This window comes from Gnatocerus cornutus, chromosome 5 (assembly GCF_029298725.1).
Source record: "Gnatocerus cornutus isolate USDA-ARS CGAHR chromosome 5, icGnaCorn1.1, whole genome shotgun sequence".
Classification (NCBI taxonomy): domain Eukaryota; kingdom Metazoa; phylum Arthropoda; class Insecta; order Coleoptera; family Tenebrionidae; genus Gnatocerus; species Gnatocerus cornutus.
This window is the reverse complement of record NC_142237.1, coordinates 3,767,249-3,794,714: the sequence shown is the minus strand read 5'-3', so window position 1 is coordinate 3,794,714 and position 27,466 is coordinate 3,767,249. Positions and strand designations below refer to the sequence as shown.

The 27,466-nt window shown below is 32.4% G+C and overlaps 3 protein-coding genes across 3 annotated transcripts; 1 reads left to right on the top strand and 2 right to left on the bottom strand.

The window, feature by feature from the left end:
- Positions 1–254: 254 nt before the first annotated feature.
- LOC148173768 (uncharacterized) lies at positions 255–13,905 on the bottom strand. The gene is made up of 7 exons (XM_088035624.1): positions 13,733–13,905; positions 13,511–13,678; positions 12,922–13,146; positions 11,088–11,495; positions 4,521–4,905; positions 4,020–4,472; positions 255–329 (listed from the first exon to the last, which is right to left on the bottom strand). Exons 1-7 carry the CDS (start codon positions 13,903–13,905, stop codon positions 255–257), a joined length of 1,887 nt encoding a protein of 628 aa, XP_087891750.1.
- Positions 13,906–15,058: 1,153 nt separating this feature from the next.
- On the top strand, positions 15,059–16,139 carry LOC148173767 (brachyurin-like). The gene is made up of 6 exons (XM_088035623.1): positions 15,059–15,121; positions 15,173–15,333; positions 15,380–15,546; positions 15,592–15,678; positions 15,726–15,865; positions 15,918–16,139. The coding sequence occupies exons 1-6, from the start codon at positions 15,059–15,061 to the stop codon at positions 16,080–16,082; spliced, it is 783 nt and encodes a 260-aa protein (XP_087891749.1). The 3' UTR covers positions 16,083–16,139.
- Positions 16,140–19,623: 3,484 nt separating this feature from the next.
- LOC148173766 (uncharacterized) lies at positions 19,624–25,855 on the bottom strand. The gene is made up of 11 exons (XM_088035620.1): positions 25,725–25,855; positions 25,539–25,666; positions 25,438–25,489; positions 25,012–25,040; positions 24,757–24,959; positions 24,645–24,712; positions 20,598–20,916; positions 20,480–20,548; positions 20,075–20,430; positions 19,770–20,032; positions 19,624–19,715 (listed from the first exon to the last, which is right to left on the bottom strand). The coding sequence occupies exons 1-11, from the start codon at positions 25,853–25,855 to the stop codon at positions 19,624–19,626; spliced, it is 1,710 nt and encodes a 569-aa protein (XP_087891746.1).
- Between the last annotated feature and the right edge of the window lie 1,611 nt (positions 25,856–27,466).

The window sequence follows — 27,466 nt, the reverse complement described above, 5'->3', positions numbered from 1 at the left end:
ATAAACCGGACCCAAAGATATATTAGAAAACTTATACTTATACACTGCGCTATAGACTAAACATAAAATGTTTTTTTTTATACCCCGAACTGGTTCCTAATACAACATACAACAATAAACAAATTTTTGCTTCCAAAGCAAATCTAAGCTTTCCTAATGTCAAAAACTTAAAACATTGGTTTTTTCAACAGCAACACAACTAGATCAAGATTACATCATTTTAGTACTAATTGCTAATGAGTGCTTACTCCTCTTTAGAAAACATTCTTTTTGGTTCTATAATATCTCCTTCTTAATAAATCTTCAACAGTTGTTAAGTAGTTTTGTTTCTGGAACAAAAACAGTTAATGTTTCATCACAATTCATAACGATATACAGGGTGATTTTTTAAAAACGGCAGGCGTTGTAGAATTTTTATTTATGAACCGATTTCAAAAACTGATGATTTTAAAATTTTTCTAAATGTCTTTGTATCTTTTGGGCAATACTCAACTTTCTTATTTTAAATTGGAATCCATATTTTTTTCTCATAATTTGGAAGATATTAATTTTCTTGATTCAGAAATGTGTAATATGTTCTTTTACAAAAATATTTTTTAAAAAATTATCAAAACTGAAAAAAAATAAGCAATGAAAGTTAATAAAATCTAGGTGCATGGTGTCAAATAAAAGAATGCCGTTATTTTAATGTCAAAAAACAGCAAATAACAGAAAAGATTGGCATTTTTTGAAATTATTAATAACAAAAGACAATAATAATTACAAATCAGAAACAACAACTATCTAATTTAATTAAAATACTGTTGAAACGCCATCCCGTTTTTTTTCATTGCACAAGTGACACCTACGAGAGGTGTAGCCCCATCTTGTTGAAAGAAAACTTGGTCTTTCTGTTATTTGCTGCTTTTTGACATTACAATAATGATATTGTGTTATTTGACACCACGCACCTAGATTTTATTAACATTTATTGCCTAAATTTTTTCATTTTTGATTTTTTTTTTATATTTTTTGTAAAAGTAGAACATATTACACATTTATGAATCAAGAAAATTAATATCTTCCAAACTCTGAAAAAAAATATGGGTGCCAATTTAAAATAAGAAAGTTGAGTATCGCCCAAAAGATACTAAGACATTTAGAAAATTTTTAAAATCACCAGTTTATAGGAAATTAAAAACCATTTAATTTGTTTTTTAAATTTTTGAAAGCGATTCATAAAAAAAAACGCCTGCCGTTTTTAAAAAATCACCCTGTAATACAAAAGACGGACATACACATGTACTACTAAATATACAGGTGTTGTTGAAATACACTACCAAACCAATATACAGGTCTGTGCGGATATATTCATATCACACTAGTGACTTTTACTTTCGGAAATGGATGTACAAAAACATGAACCATCTAAATATGTGGAATACGTCACTTTTTTATGAGGTTGTAGAAAAATGACATTTAGAATAGATAAGAAATGAACTATTGTCGAAACTTATGGTTTCTTCCTGATGATGAAAGGTCGTAGGAAAAATAGTGTACATAACTCGTCGGAAAGTGTCTTTCTTGCACTCGTGTAATATCTGCACTCGGCTGGCGCCTCGTGCATCTACTTTTACCCTCGTGCGAAATTGGTCACTTTCCGTACTTGTTATGTAAATATCTATTTCCTACGACCCCATATGAAAGAGCCATTTTCCACGGTTAAATGACTCCGAAAGTTGATGATTTCGCACATCCATTTCCGAAAGTAAAAGTCACTAGTGTGATATGAATATATCCGCACAGACCTGTTAAAATTGACAGTTATTTTGAAATACAAATGTAACTCTTGAATTTTTGTCTCAAATATCCACACGATTCACTGTAAAACAACGTGTATAATGGTAAAAATAAATTGGTTAGGTCATATCTGACAAGTCAATTTTGATAGGTCTGTGCGGATATATTCATATCACACTAGTGACTTTTACTTTCCTTAATATAACTATGTGGAATTCGTGACTTTTATATGAACTCGTAGAAAAATGACATTAAGAATAGATAAGAAATAAACAATTGTCAAGACTTATGGTTTCTTCCTGATGATGGAAAGTCGTAGGAAAAATAGTGTACATAACTCGTCGGAAAGTGTCTTTTTTGCATTCGTGTAATATCTGCACTCGGCTAACGCCTCGTGCATCTACATTCATACTCGTGCGAAATTGAGCACTTTCCGTACTTGTTATGTAAATATCTATTTCGTTTACGAAATAAAATTAAAAAATTAAAATTTCCAGTGCGCCATTAGATTAATCTTGATTGCTTAGCAAAAGGTTTGTTTGTTTTATGTGGAGATTTTAACCAAAAAAACAAAAATAGTAAATTCGATTCCTTAAAGCTGTCAAGGACGTTGTTTACTTTTTGGTACCGTATTTAAAAAACACCTGTATGTACGTATTTTGATTTAAAAAATTAATCTATTTCTCATTAAAACGACATCCACTGACTTTGAAAAAATGTTGCGTCGCCACATAACGTCGAATGTCCGGATCTTTAGCAATCAGAGGCGGATTTTAAACAAAATTTATATAAATCTAGAAAAAATCTAGCGAGAAATTTGGAAATTCTAAAAAATTGAAAGAATTTAAAGGAGAAAATTCGGAAATTTTATAAAGTTATTCTAAATACAAAAACTGTAAACAAGATCTAAGGAAATTCTAAAAAAGACCAAAGGCTCTTAAAGAGAATTTAAAAAAATGTAGAAAGAACTTAAAAAAAATCTAACAAACCATCCAAGGTGAATTAAATAAATTTAGAATTTAGACTATCCAAAAAAGATCTAAAAAGTTTAAATTAAATCAAGAGATTCTTCAGAGATTCTGAATATAAGTGCAAAAAAGATTTATAAATCAATAATAAAAAAAAAATCCAAGAAGAATCAAAAAATTATTCAGAGAATTTAAGGAAAATTTAAAGATAACTATGAGAATGTAAGAAGAATGCAAAGAGAACTTATGCATAATCTTGAGAAACCAAATTCTAAGAAGAATCTAGAAAATCTTATTCAAACTTAAAAAAAAATCTGGAAAAAAGCATCTAAAGAAATTTCGAGGATCTTTATAAACTTTAAAGAAGCTAAAGTAAACCGAAAAGAAAAAAAAGGCTTTAAAGACAATCTGATCTAGAAAGAACTAGAGAAAAATCCAGAGAATTCAATTATAAATTTGTATACTAAAAATGCCATGAGAATCTAGAAAATCTAAGACAAATTAAGAAAATGTAAAAAAATTCAAAGAACTAAAAAATATTGAGTTGAAGATCATGAAAAATCAATAAATTTATCAAAATAAAGTATATTTAAAATAATAAAAAAATATATATATAATTCAAAGAATAATAGGGAATTCCTGAATGAAAAATTATTGTTATTATTAACCACTAATTTATGAGAACTTGGCTGTAAAAGGTTCAAATGAAATCAAAAAAATCTGGAAAATTTACCGAGAACTAGTGCAGAGGAAAATATAAAAAGAATTTGAAGAAAATCCAGAGAATCCAAAAAAAATCAATAAGAATTTTTGCAGTGTAAAAAATTTAGACAGAACAAAATATTTCATAAAAATCTAAAAAGAAATTAATATTTAGAAACACTAGAGAAAATCTTAAATTAATCTGAAAGGAACGAGAGGCTCTAAAAACCATCGAAGAAAAATTAAAGCTGAAACTTCTAGGCAATCTAGGCAATCTAGAAAAGATCCTAAGATAAATCTAAAGAGACCAAATACTAAAAAAAAAACTAAAGAAAATGTTTCAACAATTTACAAAGCATTTGGAAAATCTAAAAAGAGTCGAATAAGCATTTCATAAAAAGAGAATTTAAAAAAATCGAACAGAACTGAAAAAGCATCTAACCATTCTAAAGAGGATCTAAGAAAAATAGTAAAAAATTATTTCTATTTTATCATGCACCCACGGCCCCTAAGACACCCTTAATCCGCCTCTGCTTACTATGCAAGTTATTGGGCATCCGCCCCACTTACTTGACAATCCGAGATGTCACCCCTCAAAATAAAACTCCTTAGAGCAGTTTCCGGGATACTGCAATGTCCATTGAAGGGTTCCTTTCGAATCAATGAAAACCAAGTTTCTAACAGTTTAAAAACATCCGTCTTGAAGTTGGAGCTTGAATTTAATAAACAGACCATTTCAATATAGACGGTGGTGCTCATGATTTGTGACAACCATGGCACTCGTTTCAGAAGAGATATGATGCAACGGAAAGCGTCACTTTGAAAAACAGGATCTAAACTGTATTCCAGTAACTTATCATAAATGTCCATGACGTCATTTTGATCCAAGACTATCAGAGAATTTCGGTAAGATGCGGCGTAATAGAGAAGACATTGGCTTCGCTTTATCTTCTCTGAAGTTCCCATCAAAAATGTCTTGAAGTCCGCTTGTACTGTCGGTGTTAACTTAACTTTGTTCTTGTGCTAAAATAAGAATTATTACAAATGATTCGACAACAACATTGAAATTACTTGTATCACTAAAATTAGTCTGAGGAGTCTAATAATCTCCACCCCTGTCTCCTCCCCAACTTTATCAATGATACCAATAACATATCGAATATTGTTGGTGTTTTGACAAAACCCTCTAAGTACATCAGGATTGTCTTTATGGTGTGACAACAGCTTCCCACTGTACAAACAAACACCTTTCAATATATCTTTGTTAATAAGAGTTGGAATAATTGCCCCCATCATGGTGCAAATTAAAGTAGCATCATAACAATCTAAACAGTGCCCAGGTTCAGCCAGAAGAAAGTTACAAAAAGTCATAGGTTTCTCAACTGTGAAAGGCAAAATCACAGTTATAAATGCTGATACTTCTTTATTCATCACTTTACTCAACACCATAGCCGCTCTAAAAGAAATTTATCACACTAAGAATATACTGTTCCAATTCTTCTAACGTTTTTATGGCACACAGTTCTGATTACCGCAAAGATTATGAGGGTTCTTAAAAGTGCCAGCAACCCCATTGTAAATCATTTTCAGGTACCCGAAAGTGGTCAAAAACGAATTTGGGACAGGGCCGGGTTTAGAATAAGAATTAAATCGGAATTAAAGTAAACACAATTGCTGTTTTTTATTAATTAGAATGAAATCAATCGTTGTCGCTTTCATTGAGGAGTCGCTAACTAAAATCCTTATGGGCATTTAGCATCATTTTCTAAACTTTCTTCAATTTTATTCTAGATTCTTACAGATTTTCAAGATTTTCTCTAAATTTTCTAAATTTCTTATATTGCTTATATTTCTTAGATTCCAAATTTCCACCTGATTTTCTAGATTTTATAAGTTCGCTAAATACCCTCTAGGTTCTCCAAACTTTCTAGACTCTTGGAAAAATTTCTAGACTCTAGAATCTTTACACTTGATTCTCTCTAAAAATATTTTTCATTCTGTAGATTCTATAAATTCCCACTATATTTTCGAATTTCCTTAATTGCCTGAATTCTCTAGATTTTCTGTACTTTTCTTAGACTCTAGATTTCCACTAGAATTTCGAGATTCTCTAGATATCCAATTTTTTTGACTCTCAGTTCATTTTCTAGGTGCTCTAGATTTATCTAGGTTTGCTAGACATCCTCTAGATTCTCCAAAACTTCTAGGCTCCCAGTAAATTTTCTAGACTCTTTCTAGTTTCTTTAGATCATCTAGATTTCCATTAAATTTTCTCAATTCTGTAGACTCTCTACATTCCCTCTAGATTTTCAAGATTACCCAGCTCACTAGATACCTCTGGGTTCTCCACATTTTCTACATTCCCATTTCTAACTAAGAACTTTTTCAGCATCAAGAAGTTTTCTAAAACGTATTAATCTGCGCTGTGTTAGCATTTAAGTCATTTTAAAACTTAATAATTTGTGTCTACATATTAAGATTTTTTAACCAATAGCATTTTTTGTATGAACTCGTCAAAAAACCAACTTCGCAATGTGTTTTATCCTGTAACTTCTAAACTATAAGAGATAGCAATACATTTATCAATGCCCCAAAAAGACAAAGTCTTAATCTTTTTAATAATGCATTACAAAAAGAAATTGATATAATAATTCTATATACAAAATTGCATATAAAAATCAGTAGAAACTGCCTTTTTTTTAGAACATCAAGATCAGTTTTTCAAAAATATCATGGAAAATATACATATACTTATCTCAGCAATAAAATTTATAGGTCTTTGGAAAACTAATCAAATTAGCATTCCAAAACACTGTCGAGCAATCCCATAACTCTGCAAGTTTTAAGAAAAAGTCAAAAAAATTAATGTTTGGGCACTAGAAACTAAAAAATAATCTCTGAATCCGGATCTTATGGAGCAAAACGTACTTATCAAATTGAACCCCAAGAGAAAAAGTCCGAATTATGATTTGCTTTTTAGTGTTATTTAATATATAAAATTGCGCCTGAAGATAGGGCTTAGACGTGTGTCTTAGCCTGCCAAATTCATTCAAATTCCACTGGCCTTGGTAAATTTTTTTTTTCATACGCTTTCAACTTATGTTGCATGCAACCAGACTCCAAAATACATCTTCGAAACGAATCTTGCTCGAAACCGTCCTTTTATGAGGGGTCGCTACCTAAAATCCTTATAGGCAATGCAATGTAAAATTTTCTTGTCATAACTCGAAAACCATTTGACATAGAGAATTGAAATTTTGAATATATGGTGTCCTTACAATTGTCTACAGATTTTACATTGGATTTTTTGATATGAGTTCTGTAACATTAATTATACTGCACCAATTTTGCGTGAAAAATATAACTTCGGCTTAGGTTGTTGAATCAAAATTGTATCTGCATTAATTGTAGAATAAATTCTTCTGAATACAATCGTCCAAAGTTTAACAAAATATTCTTATAATTAAGGGAGTAATTGTAGAGAAACGATTTAGACTTTAAATCTAGGCTGAACTTTTATAATTTACAACCAGCAATTGCCGGCAAACCACAGAAATTAGGGTCAGGTATAGTGAGCCGCTTTTACCATGGCGTACCTGACTTTTAGAGTCGAATATTATCTTATTGCACTCATAATGTGGAGGGTGTAAACAGGCTATTGTGTCCGAAAATTAAAATTTACGACATCTCCAAGTAGGTAGAAAAATGTGGACCCGTGCCTCTTCCAGGTATTAGCGCGGAGGCTCAAGATGATTGTTGATCCCTTCACCGTGTTTTTTTAATGAGGTTGATAAGCTTTTAATTTTTGTTTATTAATTTGAAAAAACCGAGAGTCATCAAGTTTTTACGATAAGAACGAAAAAATAATGTTGGAACATGTGTATTTGCATAATTATATAAAAAAAATATAAAGAACATCCTAATCCTATCTATCTAATCAAAAATTAAACAAAAATTATGAAATTTATATAAAGTTATAAAAAAACTACAAATTAATCATTCCACATCAGAATCATCACTGTCATCATTAGTGTTTATGATGAGTTCTGGAAAGTCATTTCGACCTAGGAAATTGTTTTCCACGTGAACTGTGTGGTCAATACAATTGGACCAAAGAACACCGTCAATTTTTTGAGCCTCTTCGCGGATCAAATTAACGACAGAATTAGTCAAATTTGGCGTTAAATTACCCTTCCTAACTCGGTGTTTGAGTTGGCTCCACACCAACTCGATGGGATTTAGCACACAGTGGTATGGTGGAAGTCGCAAAACCTGGTGTCCACAGTTTTCAGCAAAGTTGTCAATCGCATATGATTTGGACTTATCCACGTCACTTTGTGTAATTAAAGCAACCAAATTCTTTTTTGTCTGCTTTAGACCTTCGGGAATGGGAATGTTCTCTTCCTGGACGAATTTCAATAAGGCATCCTTTTTTGAAGATTTAGTTGGGATTTTTCGGTCTTGTCTGGAGTGGTACGAAGCGTTATCCAGAACAATTACAGAGTTCGGTGTTAATTCTGGAAGAAGCCGATTCTTGAACCAATCCTCGAAAATTTGATTGTTCATATCATCGTGGTAATCTGCGCTGCTGTCCTTTATGTTTTTGGTCGCTATTTGGTGGCGTTTCAAAAAAACATTTCTTGGATCCGTCAACCCAACCTCGTTTTACGACATCGTGACTATCGTACCACGTTTCATCAATGTAGACAATGTTTTTTCCCAAATCCCTAAATTGTCTAATTTTGGATATAAATTCCACTCTCCACGTCACTAAACGAGGTGTGTTCATTATGGAACACCGTTTGTCCAAAATTTTGTATCTAAAACCAATGGCTCTTAATAAGTTACGCATAGTATCCACGCAAAAATTTGCTGGGGACTTAGCTTGAATGAGTCTTTCTCTAACAGCCATTACCGTTGGAACTTGCTTTTCTTTATACATCGTGTAAATGATGGATCGAACAAAATCTAATTCTGGTTCACTGAATTTTTCGTGGACTTTCAGTCGGTGACGCCTATTTGGTCCACAGTTTTCTCCGGTAGAATTGATGATGCGCTGAACTGTCCGATATGGTATTTCCGTTAATTCAGATGTAACCTGGACAGGTGCTTTCTCTCCCCGGTTAATCAAGTTTTTATAGACTTTTCTGACCAAGTCCTTTGCAGAATTGCACAAGTATTTTCGCACCTCGCTAGCACCTAAAGAAAAAACAAATTTTGTAGTTATTAATTCCATTTATAAATATTAGGTCCGTAAGAAAAATATCTAAATTTTATTTAAAATAATGAATTGATAATAAATAAAAATAATGGTTTTCTTCACTTACCTTCTTTTAACAAGTTTTGCTCTGGAACGTCCATTGGCTCTACACCAATTACGTCGATAAAATCATCATTTTCATCTTCATTAGATTGATCTAACCAAGGTTGCCACATCATGAAATAGGTCGTAAAGAAAACAAAGTGAGCAAAATTCGTCAAACAGTTAACTTCAAAATGATTTTTCGTACTTACCGGTTCTCTTTATACATATTACCACTCCTTTTAGTTTAACGACATTTTAATATTCCACTTAAAGTCCCCACTTTTTCTAAGAATTAAAGAATTAAGAACAAATAGGCAAACAGACTCCTTACAAAAGATTCTGAAAAATACCTATTTGTGGATTAATTAAACAGCAAAATTGGATTGCGATAGAAAACTAATTTTGCGTATGAGAAAACAATGAGAAGGAAACGAATGTTTATAATTCATTTCACAAAATCAGAAGCATTATGTTAATATTACATTTTGAATTACTTATATGTATTTGTGTTAGGATTTGAAAATTCTTTATAATTATGTAAAATACACGTTCCATCATTAAAATGATGAAATTTTTTCGTTGTAAAATTTTAAAAACTTGATAGCACTCCATTTTTTTAACTTGTTTAAAATTTAAATTAATAAACAAAAATTAAAAGCTTATCAACCTCATTAAAAAAACACGGTGAAGGGATCAACAATCATCTTGAGCCTCCGCGCTAATACCTGGAAGAGGCACGGGTCCACATTTTTCTACCTACTTGGAGATGTCGTAAATTTTAATTTTCGGACACAATAGCCTGTTTACACCCTCCACATTATGAGTGCAATAAGATAATATTCGACTCTAAAAGTCAGGTACGCCATGGTAAAAACTATATATAGTTTGACGAAACCACGAGTTCCAGATGTTTGTGAAATAATAGCTCTTTCTTGGAAATAACGATAGGAAAACAATACAACTGTATTTTCATCTTTGCACTGCATTATTGGACTAAGCCATGGACTACAGGAAAAATGTTAAAAAAACCTGCTATATTAATAAGTATTTCTGTACTAGGAACAGCTAACTATTTCACGCTTCTATGCATTTGTTAAACAGAATCAGAAGCAAAAATGTGTTTTTTATCACCAATTTTGTCGTCGCGTCGCTTTAAAATTGTAATCTGTAAATTTTAGCCATTTTTAAGGCATAGTGGAACCGCTAAATGATTTTTTTAATACATATAAACGTGTTAAACATATCTCCTCAGTTGTCATTTTAGATTTGATTCAAACTGTTTTTAAAATTTAAAGAAAAATGCGTTTTTATCAAATTTGTCAAAATTGGAACTACGCATACACCAAACGATCCTTTAGTTCACTTTAGATTGTAACAAAAGCCCTACGATCTCAAATACCTTCAGACAAATAAATGAAGTGATTTGTGAAATTTGGAATATAAATGTAGTTTGCAAGTGTTTCGTCATGATATTGAAAACTAGCGTTTTATCTCAAACTTAAACCACAATTTGCATAAAATTTAAAATAAAAACAAAAACTTTTTTATCACAGTTATGTTAAAAAAAAGAGTTAGCGAGTGTTTCCACTAAAACTCTAAATTTCAGTTCTTGGGCGTCGCGACGCCAAGCTGACAGTAATAAAAAAAACGTTATTTTCTAGAACGTAATCAACCATTAAGCCGTTTGAACAAAAAGCGCATATTTGTTTACCAACTAATTTTGTTTTTTTTTTAATTTAAAAAATATAAATTAGGCAATTTTGTGCTCTCATGTTACTTCAATCAGTTAGTCACGATTTTGATCACTTTTTCCATTATTAAATATATAATATACCTTGAAAATATAACGCACCTCCATTTCCGCGATGTAAAAACGAGAAAAAAAATGCACCTTACTTTATAAAAAAAACCGGTATTTTTAAATGCTAAAAAAACAAATAAAAAAGTGCATCTCTAGGTTCAACAATTTGCTTTGAAAAATTTGTTCTGTTCAGCTGATTCTTTTATGGCGGTTATTAGACCCAAGCACTGACCTGGTAATTTTTGTGACTGAAGAAACAGTAATCTACAGAGCAGGCTAGGTAGCGACCGCTCTTAAATTATCATATTGCTCGTAAAATGAATCACAAAACTAATTAATCTGAAAATCAATAAATTTGTTGCATATTATTACTGCTTGGATGCAATATTTTTATGCGTCCGGTCCTGTTAAAACCTTTCTGGACAGTCGAAACCGCAATTTATGAGGGGTATTGTGTGGGTTATTAGCGTAGGGTGGTACTGCCATCAAAATGTTAGAAGAATTGGAACAGTACAACTTTTGTCGAGCTTACCTTGAGCCTGTGGTCTGGTTACTGCAACTTAGTATCAACTGTAACAACAGAAATTGGGCGTTACATGACGAGATGGCTGAAATTAGATCGTTTTCGAGCAAATCGTTCTCTTCTAAGGCGTTCAACCACTGTGTTAGTACTACCAATTTTACTCCTTTATCGGCTCGTTCTAGCATCCATCTAAGTTGAAATCGGTTGAAGTGGTAGAGATGTGGAAGGGAACAAACTCTTCCGAAGTAAGACAACATGTCATCGCCCAAAGTTTTAATGTTTCTGTCCGTTTTTACTTCGTTTATTAGTTTTGGGTACAAATAATAGATAGACTTTAAAACAAACGTTTTTTTAAGTTGATTCTTATAGAAGTAACTCAAAATGGCGTTCAGTATAGTTAGTGGTTTCCAAATACACCTAAAATGTACTGAAGAAATTTGATGTTGGTAGAAGAAAACTAGCTTACTTGCTATTTTCAAGACAAATGTGACAAATACAGAAAAATATACTAAAATCATAGTTCGGCCAAGTTTCTGCTTCCTCAGGTAGCTGGTCCATGGTACTCAAAATTTCATTTCTTTCATCAGAAGACAATTTTTCTTCATTCAGAAACTTAATTATCATAAACTGTAGTAACTTTTTGCATCCGTTGTTAAGTCGTTGTTCGCTCATTAAATTACATACATTATTAATGGCTGCATTTAAAGACAGACACAACACTTCAACCAGTTGCCGCACCACCAACGATTGCTGTTGGTCAACTTGAGTTGTAGCAGCCCAATTTTCAAGAAATATTAGCAAACAATCGACGATATTTTCCAATAAGTTCGTGTCTGCATTCTGTAAAAAAATCAAATTTGGTCTCTCACCTTGCTCCATTCCAATTCATTCTGTTTTTACTCACTGCTCAAAACTATCGTCAATTTGGTTTTAGACCATAATAATGTGCGACCGGAATTATTGCAAATTTTTTTACTTACCTCTGTCAACATTATTGGACACCTTGTTGTCAACCATTGCCACACATTTTGGAAACAAGCACAAAGAAGTTTTTCTTTACTAAAAAAATGTCTTGTTATTGTTTTGCTCAAAAAATAATTTTGGAAAATCTTGCAAGCTGAATAATGAATAAATCGTAAAATTTATTTTCCACAAGTAACGGGAGTACTAAAATTAAAATTAAACAGTGTCATAAATGTTTCTTTCATAATGATGGCCTTGAAATGTCAATTATCAAAAGTACAATTTATTCCCAAACACCAAATTTCGTGAAAAAATGCTGACGCGCGTTTTCATTCTAAAGGTATAAACAAAAAGTCCAAACCCACATTTGTAATGAGCGGCCACCCTTGATGCTGGAACAATTTATGGACACGTATTTGAAGTTGGCCCTGAATATTTTAATTGTTATTTTTACTTTCATAGTGAATTTAACTCTCTTGAAAATTATTTACAATTTTACTTACGTCAACGAAGGTTCAGTTACAGTTTTGTGTCCAAGTTTTTGATTTTCAGATTTTAAACCACAACTAGAACAGTTTATTTCTCAAAACTTACTGTGCTCCACATGTTTGAGGTTAACTGGAAATGTCAGTTGAAAAATCGAAACCCACATTTGTAATGAGCGGCAAATTTCTTTGACATTTCATAGCCACCCTTGATGCTACAAACATTTATAAACACCTTGTAGCAACTGTGTAGTTATTCTTATTATTTATGTACTCTACTGGACAAAGATCTTTTTTAAACTTTAAATTTTTAAACGCCTTATTTCAAAATACATAGCTAAAAATAAAGGGAGAAAAAATTTACCCACCTATTAAGAATGATTCTGCAAACATACAATTGCTGCTCCACCATTTGATGTTCCAGAAACTTCTCAAATAAATCACAAATGAAATTATTTAAGGAATCTTTAAAATCTGACGCAACTAGGAGTTCCAAAAGTGGTGTGTAATACAAGAATTTTGAACTTTGTGTAGACTCAAAAGTTGATAGTTTTACCATCGTTGCCAATATTCTTTCTTCATCGATGACGCTTTTGAAGTTATCAATTAGTAGAGAAGTCCTTGAACAAAGGTATATTAGCATAATTTCATCTGTTGCAGTCGCCTAAATGTTGTCGTTTGTATATGTATACAAACACTTGTTTCCACCCTCAAAATCGTCTTTAATTTTAAAGACAAAATTTTGAAAATTTGCATACGCTTATAGTTGACAAAGCTCTAGAAGTTGACGCAAAAATTTGTTTTTTACCATCGATAATTTTGGCGTCGCGACGCCTTAAGAATGTAATTTTTAACTAATTATTAAGGGGTTTGTGAAATCAACCGCTAATTTTTTTTCCAATATAAATGTGTTAAAAATATCCCAGTTGTCATTTTAGATTGAATGGAAATTGAATTCAAAATTTGAGAAAAACATGCACTCACCTCTGCAAAATTTTTGCCAACAACTGAAACAAAAGAAAAGCCTCATGGCAATCTTTTGTAATATGACCTAAATTTACCAAAATATATTCCAAAATACACCTTACACGTTCTTTGGAACAATACAGCTCACTGTAGTTGGCGAAGAAGTCCAAAATTTGAACACATAACCTAAAAATAGAATTAGAAAGTTTTTTTTAAACTAAAAGAAAAAAATGTTCTCACCTTACAGTACTTGGATTCGTCATAGTAAAATTAAAGAGTTCATCAAACGGGAAACGATTAAAGAACAAATAACATTTTTCTGAATCCTTTAGAATTATTTCTAATTCGTTCAAGCGAAAAGCGAATACTTCTAGCACATTGGGTGATAACTTTATCGAATTCCAGTTGTCCATTTTAAATCTTTATCCAAAATTGTTAACAACAAAGGAGTATTAATTATATCACCTGCTAAACAAACTAGGGAAAATGTCATAAGTTTGACAGGTTGCTAGTGCTACTAGATTCTACTGATTTATTTAGAATCACATTTCAAGGTCATAATTTGTGAAAATTGTGGAGCCCTACGGCAAATTTGAGAAGATTTATGCATTGGATTGAACATAAACGAGTACTTTAACATCCAAAGTTCCATTTTAGTATGTCCGATAATTTTCTGTAAGACCCAATAGGGTTTTAAAGAACCCAGCAAATTCCAAAGTATCCATTCTATAAAACAAGTTACAAATTTTAAAAAACATCTTACAAATCTTACAGTTAGAGAATACAATAAACCTAAAGAAGCAACTAAATCAAAAAAATATTAAAGAAACCCAAAGGAGTCCATGGAATTCCAAAGAATCCAGCAAAGAAATATTCGAGAGAATCCCACTGTCCCAAGGAATGTTGAAAATCCAGGAAATGAAAAATTCAAAAAATCAAAAAAAAAATGTAATCTAAAAACTCACAAAAACGGAACAAAATCGTGGAAATTCCTAGAAAATCTTGGAGAAACTTTAAGAGTTCGTTGACTGACAAAGTATGAAAACAAAAAAATGCAAAATATACCTAAAATTTACAGATAAACCCTAGAAAAATCGTAAAAATCTCAGACAATGTTACGGAATCCCATAAAGTCCTGAAATTCCCAGATAATCTTAAGGAACGTAGAACACGGTCAAAACTGATGAAAGAATGGAAAAATCTGAAAAACTTTGTTAGATCTATTCGAGTGTCAATAAAACAGTACACAAACCTCGGAACTTTCATTCCTACTTCTTGAAAATTTTTACAAAATCCACTTAATTCAGAAGCTAGAACTTGATCTTGTATTTAGTTGTTGTTTTTTTTTTAATTGTAATGTTATTAAGAATATCAAAATGAGATCAACAACAAATAAATTTATGCAATAATAATAATAATCAGATAATCGTGTAAATCTCCTTTATTCTTCCTTTCCTGAACACACAATACCTAGTAGATTACAGGGATTAATAGAACTGAGATCATAGATAATGGAATTTCATGATAAAACTCATACATTCTGTCATTGCCTATTGTATTACCAAAATGAATTCTTGTCACTTATTTCTTTGCACACTTCTATCCGTGATAACTTTCACATATGCAAAGGTAAAGTTCTCAAATATTTATACCTATTAGTATGTTCCTTAAAATTTTAAGAACACTATTGGCGGACGTATTATTGGAGGTCAGCCCGCTACTGTAGGACAGTTTCCTTCAGCCGCTGCCATTTATGTGAGTACCATCAGTGGTACTTACTTCTGTGGTGGTTCTCTGATCAGTCAACAATTTGTTCTCACAGCAGCTCATTGTATTCAAGGGTAAACTTGTACTTCGCTTAGACTAACTCATCGAACATAATTCTAGTGGTACTACTTTCCGAGTACTTTTGGGATCAAACAATTTGCAAGGAACTGATCCAAACCGTGTTACTTTATCTGCATCTACTTATATTAACCATCCAGATTTTGACCCAGAGACATTGGCTAATGATATCGGACTTATTAAATTTCACCTTCCTATTGAATACACAGGTATGATTTATGAGATTTAAGCTTAGAGTTTATTTTTTATTACAGATTATATTCAACGAGCGTACTTGCCAACTGCGGAATTACCTCAAGGTTTGCTTCACAGCGCCATCGGTTGGGGTTCCACTAGTGACGGTAAGTAGACATACATTTTAATAGTAAAAAAATTTCAATTGCTTTAGGTACACCAACATTGAGCGACACTCTTAACTATGTAGCAGTGACAAACGTTCCTAATGACGAGTGTCAACTGAGTTTTGGGAATCCGATTTTAGATTCGATGGTGTGTGTTGTTGGTAATCTAAATGAAGGTGCTTGCAGAGTAAGCATTGTTTATTCTTTAAGTGTCATAATCTTACAATTGTTTTTTTAAGGGTGACAGTGGCAGTCCGTTGATTGTGGTTCTTGGCCATCTGAATTGGGTTACCGGTGTAGCTAGTTTTATTAGTACCTATGGCTGTGAGACATCGGATCCTTCTGGATACACTAGAACTTTCCCATTCTACGATTGGATCAAAAACGTTACTGGAATTCAATAAATAATCATAATTATACGAATGGCAAAACTAAATTTTTATTAAAAATCTTACTTCGAAGGTGAAATAATCACATTTTCTACGACCGTTTAATAATATTTCCATTATTTCAAGTTTTTCGATTAATAATGTTACGTATATTTCAAGCATGTGAATAATGAATTCATAGTTCTCGGCCTTCAGCCAATCATAGGTGGGGATTTTTATAATTCACTGGTGCACTGAACCAATAAAAAACCCTTAGGTGGTTGCTATGACAATTTGTATTATTTCAAATCGTCCGCGCTTATGCTAACCTATCACAGAAAAGAAGCAGCGTTACCATGGTGACAGTTGTTGATTCTCGTGATCTGATACAGTTTAGAATTTCACGTTCTAAATCTAATAATTGCAGTGAACTGCAAAGGGTTTTATATTAAAAAATGGATAGTGATGATAGTGATTTGGAAAATTATACTCCTCCCGAGATAACTAAAGCAGCAAAAGCAACAACGGCCGCTTTACTGCCACCTAAATCGGTGAAACTTTATGAAACTACATACAAATCTTTCATGGACTGGCGTAAGGACAAAAAAGTAAGTTCATTCTCGGAGTCTGTAGTTTTGTCTGTAGATAAGTATAAATCTTCAACACTTTGGACTCAATATTCCATGTTAAGAAGCACTCTTGAAATTCATCATAATATAAAATTGGAAAATTACGGAAAACTAAGAGCATTTCTCAAACGAAAATCGGACGAATACAAACCAAAAAAAGCTAAAACATTCACTTCAAAAGAGATACACAATTTCATCAAGAATGCAAATGACAAAGTGTATTTGGCAACCAAGGTACAGTTTGTAAAACCTGCGTGACTAAAAATTTTACTAATGTTTTTTTTACTTAGGTGGCATTAATTATGGGTGTCATGGGTGCCTGCCGTTGCAATGGGATAAAAGAAATGAATATTCAGGATATTCAGGATTTAACGTCTGCAATGTTAGTGACCCTACCGAACACAAAAAGCAAGATAATTCGAAAATTTACAATCACAGGTGATTTTTATGAAATAATCAAGAAATACATTGCTCCACGCCCTCCTGATGTTGCATGCCGCTCTTTTTTTCTCAATTATCAAAATGGTTGTTGCACAAGTCAGAGAATTGGAATTAACAAGTTTGCTTCGATGGGGAGACAAATTGCCACATTTTTGGATCTTTCTAAGCCTAATTGTATACTGGACATTCATTTAGGAGATCTTCAGCAACTTTACTTGTGGACGCAGGTGGCGACATCACGGCCTTGAAGAGACACGGAGGGTGAAGGCTATATCGATGACTCAATGCAAAACAAATTAGACACAGCAGAAAAAATTGTTCAGTCAATACAAAATAACTCCATGATCAAGACATCAAAGGAGAATTTAACGATGGACATCACCACACCATCTATAAGTATTGCAAACTGTTCGAACTTTACAATAAATTTCCATAAATAAACAGGGTTAAAATTAAAATGGATTAAAGTTAAAATGTTCATTTGTAAAAATTTAATTTCACTACTTGGTCGTAGAAAAAGTATAGTATTATATTCGCAATTATGGTCATTATTCACTCGGATGAATTGCTTCACTCGCCTACGGCTCGTTTCGCAAACGTCATTCTCGTGAATAATGACTACCATAATTGCTCATATAATAATATACAATTTTTTTCTTGCTCATAAACTTTTACTTTAGATTCATTATCTTGACACTCGGTTAAAGTTTGGCAGCGATAACCCCAAGCACCCTGTATGTGTTTTTTATAAAACCACCGAAAGTTTTGACGTCGCGACGCCTTTCAAATGTAATTTTTAGCTTTTTGTGTGTAAGGGCGCTAAGTTAATTGTTTCTCAATATAAATGAGTTAAAAATATCTCAGTTGTCATTTTAGACTGCATGCAAATTGTTCAAAAATTCATGGAAAAAATGCTGTTTTCTCAAGTTATACAGGGTGATGAAAAAAGGCGCCCATGAGTGGAAATGCCATGTCCTCTTCAGTTAAAAACCATCTCAGAAATCAAAGCAAAGTTAATTAAAACCCATTCCTTTTCACAATATGGATTTTTTTCAAAGGAAAAACTTGGCAATTTCTAATAATATTTTACATTCGGCAGTCTCCCAGAGCTTTACAATGTTGCAACATTGAAAAAATTTCTACAAAACAAAGAAATGGTACTTTTAGAAGTTCAAGAAACTTAATTTGAAGCCTTTTTTTGTCCGTTTTTTGACACAGAATATCATTAACTGTGATGTCTAACAATGTAATTTGATAAGTTTGATCGTTTATAAAAGAAAGCTATCTTAGTTAAAAAAGCACAAATTTCGTTTTGGTTTTCAATTTTGGGCTCTGGAAGGAATTAGCTGCAACAAGATAGGTAGGACAGGCGCCTTTTTTTCATCACCCTGTATACTATACAGGGTCCGATAACACTTGTGTCCACCCCTAAAATCGTCTTTAATTTAAAAAAAAAAAATTGAAAACTTCCATACGCTTATAGGTGACAAAGCTCTAGAAGCTGACGCAAATTTTTTTAGCACGCTTTGTTTGGCGTCACGACGCCTAAGAAGTATAATTTTAAGCGATTTTTGAGCTTTTGCGCAAATATTCGCGAATTCAAATTTTTTCAACAACTGTATAACAAACAATTGAGTTTTTATTTAAAATGTAATGCAAATTGTGTTTAAAATTTGCGAAAAAAACGGTGTTTTATCAAGTTAGTTTTCAAAATTATGACACGGCCCAGTGGCAAACTACGTTTACACCAAAATTTCAGAAGTCACTTCATTCACTAGTATGAAGGTCAGTTTTGATTACTGGGGCATATTGCACTTTATGAACACCAGAAATCGTTAATTAACATCGGCAAAGCGACAATTTCACCAAGTAAGACTTTTCTTACAATCTAAAGCGAACCAAAGCAGAGATGTCTTTGTGACACAAGATGTTGACAGATGGGTGTAAACGTAGTTCCCAATTTTGACGTAATGAAATTGGAAACTAACTTGATAAAACAGCATTTTTTCCTCAAATTTTGAATACAATTTACATTAAATCTAAAATGACAACTGAGATATTTTTAACACATTTACATTAAAAAAAAATAAATTAGCGTTCAATTTCACAAACCCTCACAATTAGCTAAAAATTGAATTTTTGAGGCGTCGCATCGGTGATAAAAAATAAATTTTTGCGTCGGCTTCTAGAGCTTTGTCAACTATTGAGCGTTATGCAAATTTTCAAATTTTTATCGTTAAAATTAAAGACGATTTTGCGGGTGGACACAAGTGTTGCCGGACCCTGTATATACTGTAGCCTCGAAGTGTAACTATACCGTAAATAACTATTAATTCTGCAAACCGTGTAATTTATAAAAAATATGCATTATAAAAATAAGCTAAACACAAGAACAAATCGTCAAAGCAGGTTGCTGATTGGCTGATTCGGCGATAGATTTAACTACGCACTGGTCAATCGGCCTTAAAAAACAAGATCATGCATATTACTTAAATAATTGAATTATATTAGTCTGTCATTCTTGGGCCTTTATCAATAAATTTCAACTCTGTGGAGTTCTCTTCAGTAACCAACGTTACGTAATTCCGCCCACATAGAACTAAAGACAAAAAAATATCATAAAAATTGCTTTCTTAAACAAATTCTAACCTACCGAGAACGTCATTGAAAGCTCTCGCAATGTTCAATCTATTTATTGGTTTTCCACAGATCTGTTCTAAAGTTTTTCGACCCTCAATCGCAATTTTATTCACGATATCTTGCTGTCGTTGTTGGTCAGTGAGAGGGAGTAATTCGGATTCAACCGTTGTCGGTTGCAAGGTGGGGATTTCTTTGGAAAAACCACCAGATTCTACAGGTAAAGAGAGGAGTTCAAGCGGTCCGGAAGCTTGGGGTGGCACGGATTCTCTGAATTCACTGGGAAAGAGGAGATGATCGTGAACTAATAAATATACTCACAGGCGCCGCCGCTTGCGTGGTGATTCAAAGACTTCTGGACGGGAGCTCAGTGCTTGTTGAATGCTTAGTCCTGTGGATCCACGAGATGGCGTGGACGTGATCAACGGGAGTTGCTGTTCAACTGATGGATCCAAAGGTGCTATGACTTCTATTTGTGGAATTGGGGGTTGTTGGATGCTTGGTCCCGTTGATCTACGAGTTGGCACAGTTGCTGGTGGTGTCTCCAAAGGGTCGAGGGCTGCTATTGGAGGAACTTCTTGAACAGCAGCATATTTCTTTAGAAGCTCGGAGAAGTTTACAGGTTTTAATCGAAACTCAAGTGGGTGTTTTATTTGTACCATACACTCCTCGTCCGTCTGTTAAGAAAGATAAATTAACAAAGGAAGATTAAGTTTAGTTACATACTTCACTTCTGTCGATTTTCACAACACGTTTAGGAATTTTCTTCAGAAGATTTTTATCCTTCTTAACGACCTAGAACGCAAAACAAAGCTAGACCAAAATTAAGTTAAGATACTCCCACCTTCTTCTTTCCTCGCTTTCTTGCTTTCTCTTGTACAGTTTCCTGCGGTTGGATCTCCCTCAACACTGTAATTGGAACTTCTTCACGTATGTCTGGCTGGATAACGTCAATTCTAGGTTCCTGTTGCTCCAAACTAGCAGGTGCATGCACCATCGCTTCAACTGTAAAAATTGGAGCAACTTCTTCAGGTGAAGACATTGTCATCCTTCGAACACCAGATTCAATGTCAGGAACATGCAGGGATGTAGCTTTTTCTATCCTGGGCGATTGTGGAAGGGGTTCAATACCAAGAGATGATATTTCTTGAATAACGGCAAGTCTGAAAAAGACGGGTTTTGATACCTAATTTATTTTATGTCTGAAGAGGGTACAAAATGTTTCAACTTTTCATTCAATAGCACAAAAACTGTGTTAGAACAGCAAACATGGGACCAACTAAAAACAATTAAACATCTGGTACATCCTAGAGAACGAAGAAAAACAACATGGAAATGGAGAAGTTACTTCTTCAGTTAGTGGGATTAGTGTTTTTTATATACAGGGTTTTATATAAAGGAGGGTGCCGGCCGCAATACAAATGTTAAATTTTAAAACAAAAATTGCCCAAGTTTAATAGTATTCGAAAAAAAGATAAAAATTAACAACCAATCCCGGAAGCTTATTCTAGAGATGGAGTAAAATTTCTTAGGCAACGAGAGTGTAATATTCACTTGACCAATGGACGGTAGTATGTGTCAATAGTTACCGATTTTCAAATTCTGTTCAGCTTCCGGATTGGCTACCGTTTTTTTGTCTTAACTTAATTATTTTTTGAGCTAGAAAATTTTTCTTTTAAAATTTTGGTTTAGAATTGTTACCTTCATAAGCCTTTTTTCTCTGGGTCACGAGTTCTAGGACATCCGGTATTTTTTAAATTGACAACATCCTTGCAAAGATTCTACTGTAATAGATTTAGTTAACTTTGAAATATGTATTACAATAGTTACTTTCACTTTTGTCAATAGATTTTCCAAATAAAAGCTAACGTTTTGCGCCCTTTTAAATCTTTGATTATTACATTATTGGTGACCCCCACGTTAATCCAGAATAGTGGAGAACCACCGTGTTGGACCATTCCTTGATTTGAAGATCTGAGATCATCATTATCTGCAAGTTACAACCTGGAAGTTTTCGAAAGCTAAGTTTTCCTTTGATTTTATTTATTAATTTATATTTTTATAATGGAAAATCACTTACAAACACATTATCCTTTTCCTACATTTACTACAGATCTTCCTTTATATTTTCATAATTTAGACAATTATTTTTCTTATTATAATATAATCTATCAAAATGATAAATATAATATTACATTAGCAAATTTACCTCCAGAGGTAAAGGACAAAATTTCATTGTTTATTTTAAATCGCAATCAACGTAGGAATCTTTTTGATTCATTAAAAACGCATTTATATTCTTTATATAATCAGGATAATTTTAGCAGAATTGACGATTTAATGAATAAAGTTAAATTTAATGATAATTGTTACAATATGTTAAAAAATATTAGTTTGTTAACCTTTGATATTAATATTCCGGATTCTATATTACAAGGTTTATTTTTTGCTAAATTACCTTCTTATTTAAAATCATATTATTTGACTATGATAGATTAAGTAAAATCTGGTTAAATGACGTTAATAGATTCAGCTGTTCGTTTAGATAAAATTAAAAATTATACAACTACAAATTCGAACGATGGTATTTTTCAACCATCATTTTCTAATTATAATAATCAAAACAAAATTATAGGAGTACCCTTAGTGAAACAAACAAAACAGTATAAGGGCAATTTAATCAATATTTATGATGAAATTAACGACATGCACGCTTTGTTGTTGATACTGGTTCTTCCTTCTCAGTTTTACCATCAAATTTTTTTCCTATTTCGAAAAAGAATCATTTTCCAGATGATAATTGAATAACGGCTAATAACACACCTATTGAAATTTTAGGTTCAATAATTAAAAATGAAATTTAATTTTTGTTCTTCAACTCTTTTCTGGGATTTTAAAATAGCAAATATTCAAGTACCAATTTTGGGATATGATTTTCTTTCCCATTTTAATATAACAATTAATTGTAAAACCAAAACTCTTAACTTTCCTAAAAAATTTACCAATAAAAATATAGTGTTTTTTTTCGAGAGAATTATTAGCAATTTACTTTAATATTAAAAAATTTAGATATTGGATCGAAGTTCAAAAGTTTACTATTTTTACAGATCATAAACCTTTATGTAGTGCCATTAAAAAATCATCTGAAAATTATTTACCTTGTGATTTCAGACATTTAGAATATATTTCTAATTTTCTAAAGAGAAACTAATATTCCCGCAGATGTATTAACAAGAACTTGCCTCTTTAATGACTCAATAAACATTGATTTTAAAGAAATAGCACCTCAAAATAACGATGATGAATTTAAAACTTTGTTAGAATCCAGAAAATTTTGATTTTGTCTAATAAATATTGAAGATGATATAATGTTATGGGTAGATAAAAGTAATAATTTGTTAAGACCATACATTCCTCAACAGTTTAGATTTTTCATTTTTGATAAAATTCATAGTTCTTTGGTCAAACATGCAAAACGATATAAAAAAATGAGTTAAATCTTGTGATAACTGTCAAAGAAGTAAAATAACAAAACATTCATTTTTACCATTTCAAGCTATTAGAGAACCAAATTGTAGATTTGAACAAATTCATTTAGATATTGTTCACCTTCCGTTTTGTGACGGTTATCAATATGTTTTGTCTATTATAGATAGATTTTCAAGGTGGCCAGAAGCAATTCCACTTAAAATTGCAAATAATGAATCCGTTATATCAGCAATTTCAAATTCTTGGATTTCACGATATGGAGTTCCAAAAATAATTACTACAGATCATGATACAATATTTTTATCGCGTATTTGGGAAGACTTTCTTAATTCATTAGGTGTTAAACATATTAAAAGTAGTATTCAACATCCTCAAAGTCAGGGAATTATTGAAAGGTGGCATAGAACTCTTAAACAAGCAATCAGGTCTTTGGCATTTCTTTTTGGATTAAAAAGCTTCCATGGATTTTGTTAAGTTTAAGATCTTCAATTAATCAGCAAATACAAGTTTCTCCTTCAGAAACTCAGAATTTTAATAGGTATAATATTCCTAATTTTGTTTCACAATTAAAAAAAATTATGGGGGCGACAAAATATTTTTACACAAATGCACATTGGAATCCTCGAGCTTATATTAACAAAGATTTATATTCTTGTAATCACGTCTTTGTGAGGATTGATTCAAAGTCTATAGGTTTAAAACAAAATTATTTTGGTCCTTTTAAGGTTTTAAAACGTTATAAGAAATATTTTATTTTAGAAGATTATGGGGTTGATGGTTTAGTTTCTTTAGATTGAGTGAAACCAGCTTATTCTATATAAAACTACAACACAAAACACATGATAAAAGTAAGAATAGTTACCATTGTTATCTCTTGTTAATGTTGTTCAGTTAGAAAATTTTATAAAAATCACGTTAGATTGAAAAGAAAGGTGGTTTTCGTAGCTGAAATAAACAAACGTTCTTCTTTCATTAACCGCAGATATGATTCTGTTTCATATATCAACAGTTTATGTGTCTATTAGCTTTTCCACCTAAAAACAACAAAAAACTTTGAAATACTTAGTTGTTACTTTCACTTTTGTCAATAGATTTTCCAAATAAAAGCTAACGTTTTGCGCCCTTTTAAATCTTAGATTATTACACTACAATACTGAGCTACTTAGGCTTATTGAATTGACGCAACGCTTTTATTTAATCTCCTCAGTTCAAAAAGATTCACACGGATTAGGAGGTAGCAGGTCGCCAAATTATGTACAAAGATTTTAACCCTATCCTGAACTGTCCAATAAGAGAGAATAATAAGAAAACAATTAACGCTAAATCAGCCAATAGGAGGAGACCCGATCCAAACAAACCTCACCCGCAAACAAATAGATTGTTAATCCTTGTAATGACTTACCTGCTAGGGTATTTCAGTTCCTCCAATCCAAACAGTCCAGGCCCAAACTCCTCACCTTCGCCATCCACCTAAAGACTCAAGTGAGGTATTGAAACGTAGATAAAAAACTTACAGTATGTCGGATTGCTGGAATTTGACTGTCCCGTAGAGTAATATCGTCAACTCTCGCTTGTACAATTGGTTCAGATTCAGACTGAAGTTCTAACTCTCTGACGAAGCTTAATAAACCTTCTAGATCAGTTTCAGGTGTATCTTTAGGTTGTCGTTTTTTGCCTTTTTTTGCAATGGTTGGAGTGGGAGGTGTTTGACCTATTTCTGATTTTTATTTATTAGTATGTAAAAAGAAGTGACAAAGTTATTAACATACCTCTAGTTGAGGGGCGACCTAAACGTAGCCTAAAATGTGGCGGCATTAAAATAGTTATTTATGGTATAAGTGGGTTATTTTATGTTACCAACAAGAGGCTTGACTCTTCTTAGTTTTAATACCTTGAGTTGTTAAACCCAAATAACAAGAGCGTTTATAGGGGACAAACTTTACTGAACTGAGAAGGGAATATATGGATTTCTTTTCATCTTTTGGAACCATTTAAGATTCGGAAAGCACCTAAAGTGCATCCTGGCTTTTGTATAACTTCATATTTTTATGGCATATTGGATAAAAAATAAAACAAGTTTACTAGGTTTCAAAGAACCCGAAAATAACCTGCTTGAGGTTTTTGTCTTTGAGGGCTTTTGTTTTTATTTCCTGATATCTTGGTCATTTCCAGATTATTTTGAAAATAATACTTACATTGTTGTGGAGGCTGGACTCGTCACAGCAGTCATTATTTTACACACTTCATCTACAACATTAACTTTTAGGAGAAAAGTTGTTCTTAGTTGAATACATACCCCAAACATAAGTCGCTTTCTGGTTGTTGATCTTCACAACTCCATTTATTAAGATACTAGAAAGCCGAAGAGAGAAGCGCTCACGGGGTGATTCTGATTGTGAGCATATAAATGCTTGCAACTCTTGACTGGAAAAAGAAAATCATTATCTTAACCTGAAGTGCGTGCAGTTGTGAAAAAGCTGACCACATTGCTTCAAGATCAGCTTGAACAACAATTTTCTTGTTTAGAAATCCAACACCACGCGTAGCTGCTAACCAAGCACAATGCAAACGAGCTCTGTGTTGGGGTTGCAATAACATAAAGTCGTAGAACATTATGCTAGATGAAGTTTTTAATTAACACAGTAATCTTCTATTTCAAGACTTGGAATTAGAAATATTCACTTTCGGTCGGAGCGTGAACTGTGGCGTCAGTTCAACAGAAAAGCGGGAAATCAAGATCAAGGTAGGCAACATCGAAAACTTAAATTACTAAAGATTTGAAAAATGCGAAAACGGTAATTATTATGGTTAATTGGGGCAATAAGTTGTGTTTTGTCAACGAAGGTTAATGACCCTTCAAAAAAATTCAAGGGCATTCCAAACAGAGTTATAATGTCATATCTTTCGTGAAGAACAAACTACAGTGGAACCTCGATTATCCAGGGTAATGGACGGGAATAAGTGAAAACTACAGTTAATCGAAACTTTTTTTAGCGAATTACATACTACATTAGCTTATAAAGTCCGTTTTTTTTTAACCACCAACACCGCAATCTTCTCCTGCATTACAACCGGCAACGTTGCCTAGGGAGATTTTTGGTGAGAAAATAATTGTCAAATTTTTGACAGTTCTGAAAATTAGCCAGTATTTCCGTTAAAAACGTTTTTTTTACAGCCTGTTGGACTGCCAATCAAAGGTTTTAATAGTGCAAAAACTCGGTACAGCGTGAAAGGCCGTTTTGTGTAATCAAATTGTCAATTAAGCAACTAACCTATTTGATTTTATCACCAAAAAGTCACCATCGACGACGTTGCCGGTTGTAAAGTGGTGGGAGAGTGCGGTGTTGGTGGTTTAAAAAAAAAAAACGGACTTTATTTATCTATGTATAGTTCGTCCAGTGAGAGTTTAAATGACAAAAAAGTCACTAAATCTACGCAATAAAAAGTGTACCTACGCGCGAAATTTAAAATAACAAAATAACCCCAGTTTCTGACAACCCTTTTATCTCATTTCGCGTAGGAATTTAGTGTTTTTAGTGTATTTTGTAGCATAATTGGCTGCACCAACCTATATGTCAGCTGTCGAAATTTTTCAATCTCTCACCGGATTTACTACAGATGTCATATTGCCAAGTTTTTAGAGTACGAAGTTTTTGTTTTTTTACAGTTTAACACTATTTGTCGTACGTCAGTTCTATTTTTTTCTACGCTGAGGTCATAAAAATCAAACTTTTTTTGTTTATTGAATGTTTATCGTGGCAGCCATCGTCCAGGTTGGATTAAGTGGGCTCGGTTAATCGCAAATCCGTTTAATCGTGGTTCCACTGTATTGGTTTAGGTTGCAAGTGTCCACTTTGACAGTCAATTTCTTTATTTAAGATTGGATACTTAATGAATTAACTTTGGAAATTTTAAACAGAGAAAGTTGGTATCATTCTTGCCTACATTTGTTAATTTAGACACAAAAATTGGTGTGTATCAAAGTTAATTCGTGTTTTTAAACATTTATCAAGTAAAATTGGATAAATCTTTCTCAAATGCGACTGGTTTTTACAAAGGGTAACAAACAAATTTAATTTTCGTTGTTTATTACTTTGACACGATGAAAACAGGAAGGAATTACACGATGAAAATTTGTGACTTTGAGTAGGCATTTACAATTTAAACGTAGTGTACTATAAAAAAACTTAATCAAAAATATTTTACATAATAAGAATGAGGACA